Source organism: Sphaeroforma arctica (assembly GCF_001186125.1).
Source record: "Sphaeroforma arctica JP610 unplaced genomic scaffold supercont1.4721, whole genome shotgun sequence".
Classification (NCBI taxonomy): Eukaryota; class Ichthyosporea; order Ichthyophonida; genus Sphaeroforma; species Sphaeroforma arctica.
In genome coordinates, this window is record NW_014035837.1 from 79 (window position 1) to 1,650 (window position 1,572).

At 48.5% G+C, this 1,572-nt stretch overlaps 1 protein-coding gene across 1 annotated transcript; it reads right to left on the reverse strand.

The window, feature by feature from the left end:
* Positions 1-501: 501 nt before the first annotated feature.
* SARC_14512 (hypothetical protein) lies at positions 502-1,183 on the reverse strand (the record flags this gene model as incomplete). The annotated part of the gene is made up of 1 exon (XM_014291353.1): positions 502-1,183. A coding segment is annotated over one exon (682 nt), but the record flags the coding sequence as incomplete, so codon positions are not given.
* Between the last annotated feature and the right edge of the window lie 389 nt (positions 1,184-1,572).

Genomic DNA, 1,572 nt, shown 5'->3' on the forward strand with positions numbered 1-1,572 from the left:
TGATATACACATTTTGTTATCATGTGTTACAATCTGAGGACGCTACACACATGCACAATAAAATCTTATGAATAATGGGAGGGAGTTCTGTACTTACTGGTCGTAGGCCAATCATATAGTACGCAATCAGCCCCAGCACCAACGGAGGTACCACTCTCAGCGGTATGAAGTCGAACAGCAGTCGCTGTGTGAATTCAGAATTATAGATGAATATTCCGTATAATGACAACACAAATGAGTTATGCATGATAATACAAACATATTGTTTATAAAGACGTCACAAAAGGGTTCGACATGAACAGTGTTCAACAGAATTCCACATACACAGGAGAAACCCTGAACTAAGGTACCGAACTGCCGCTAGGCTCATCTGTGCGTAGTAGGCGCTCGGGCTGTGGAAGCCATTGCGGATGTCATGTCATATACACACCTACGTAAACTCTAAACCCTAAAACACAACAGAAACCCTAAACTAAGATACAGCACTTCCCCTGGGCTCACCTGTGCGTAGAAGGCGCTCTGGCGGTAGAAGCCATTGCGTGTCTCGTGCACACCCACCAGACGCTCGCGATAGAACAGATCCAGCGACGACAGGGAACCAAAGGCCAGAAACGCACACATCAGCAGCAGCGATCCCATTCTATTTATAAACTTGTTGATGATATTGTTCCGAACTTCGGCCCGGTGCGGGTCCAGGGCGTTCTCGGCGGTAGGCACGCGTGGGTAGGCGGACCGGTCCCCTGCACCGGCCATTCTGTCCCAGTCCACATCAAAATAGGCCACCGGCGCTCCACCGTACACCTCCCCATTGGCCGTTGTTTTACCCGGGTGCGCGTGTATGTCATACCTATCGCCGGTGTGGAAGTAGATAGACCCCAGCAACACGCCCACGCCCACCGCCACAGCCAAGTGCCCGAACAGCAGCTGCGGATCACGCAGTGTGTTGGTGATGGTGCGACGAGACAGCACAAAGAACTGCGTAGCCCACGACGCGTTGGTGCTGTGTGTGTACGCCTGTGTGTCTACGTGTGGGTGTGGGTGTGGGTGTGGGTGTGTGGTGGGGTTGGTTGGTTCGGGTGTATCGTCTGTGGCTGTGTGCGTGTGTGCGTGTTCTGCGGTTGATAAGCTGGGCTGGTTTGTGTCTAGTTCGGTAGACGTTTCACTGTCGCCGCCTGTGTGGCCGCTGTGGGATAGGCGGAGGTTGGGAAAACGTTAGAAATAAACGGACTGCGTAAGCAGGACGTTGAGAAAATGATTAGGAATCGTAGTACATACAACACTCACCGCTATGCTACCGTGAAGCAGGCTTAAAGCCTATAGTATTAGTTATGTAGAGTAGATATATATATAACGAAGGCATATACTTTATACGCAAATAAGTTATACGCATGGCAAATAAGTGATACGCAAATACGTTTTACAAAAATAAGTCAATACGTATCTTAAGCGTATAGACTATACGTAGTACTAATAGTACAAGTTGGACGCATATGAGTGATACGCAAATAAACTATACGTATATAAGTTAAACGCATATAAATACTGTCGTTCTGCCGCTGCACAGAGTGAGGA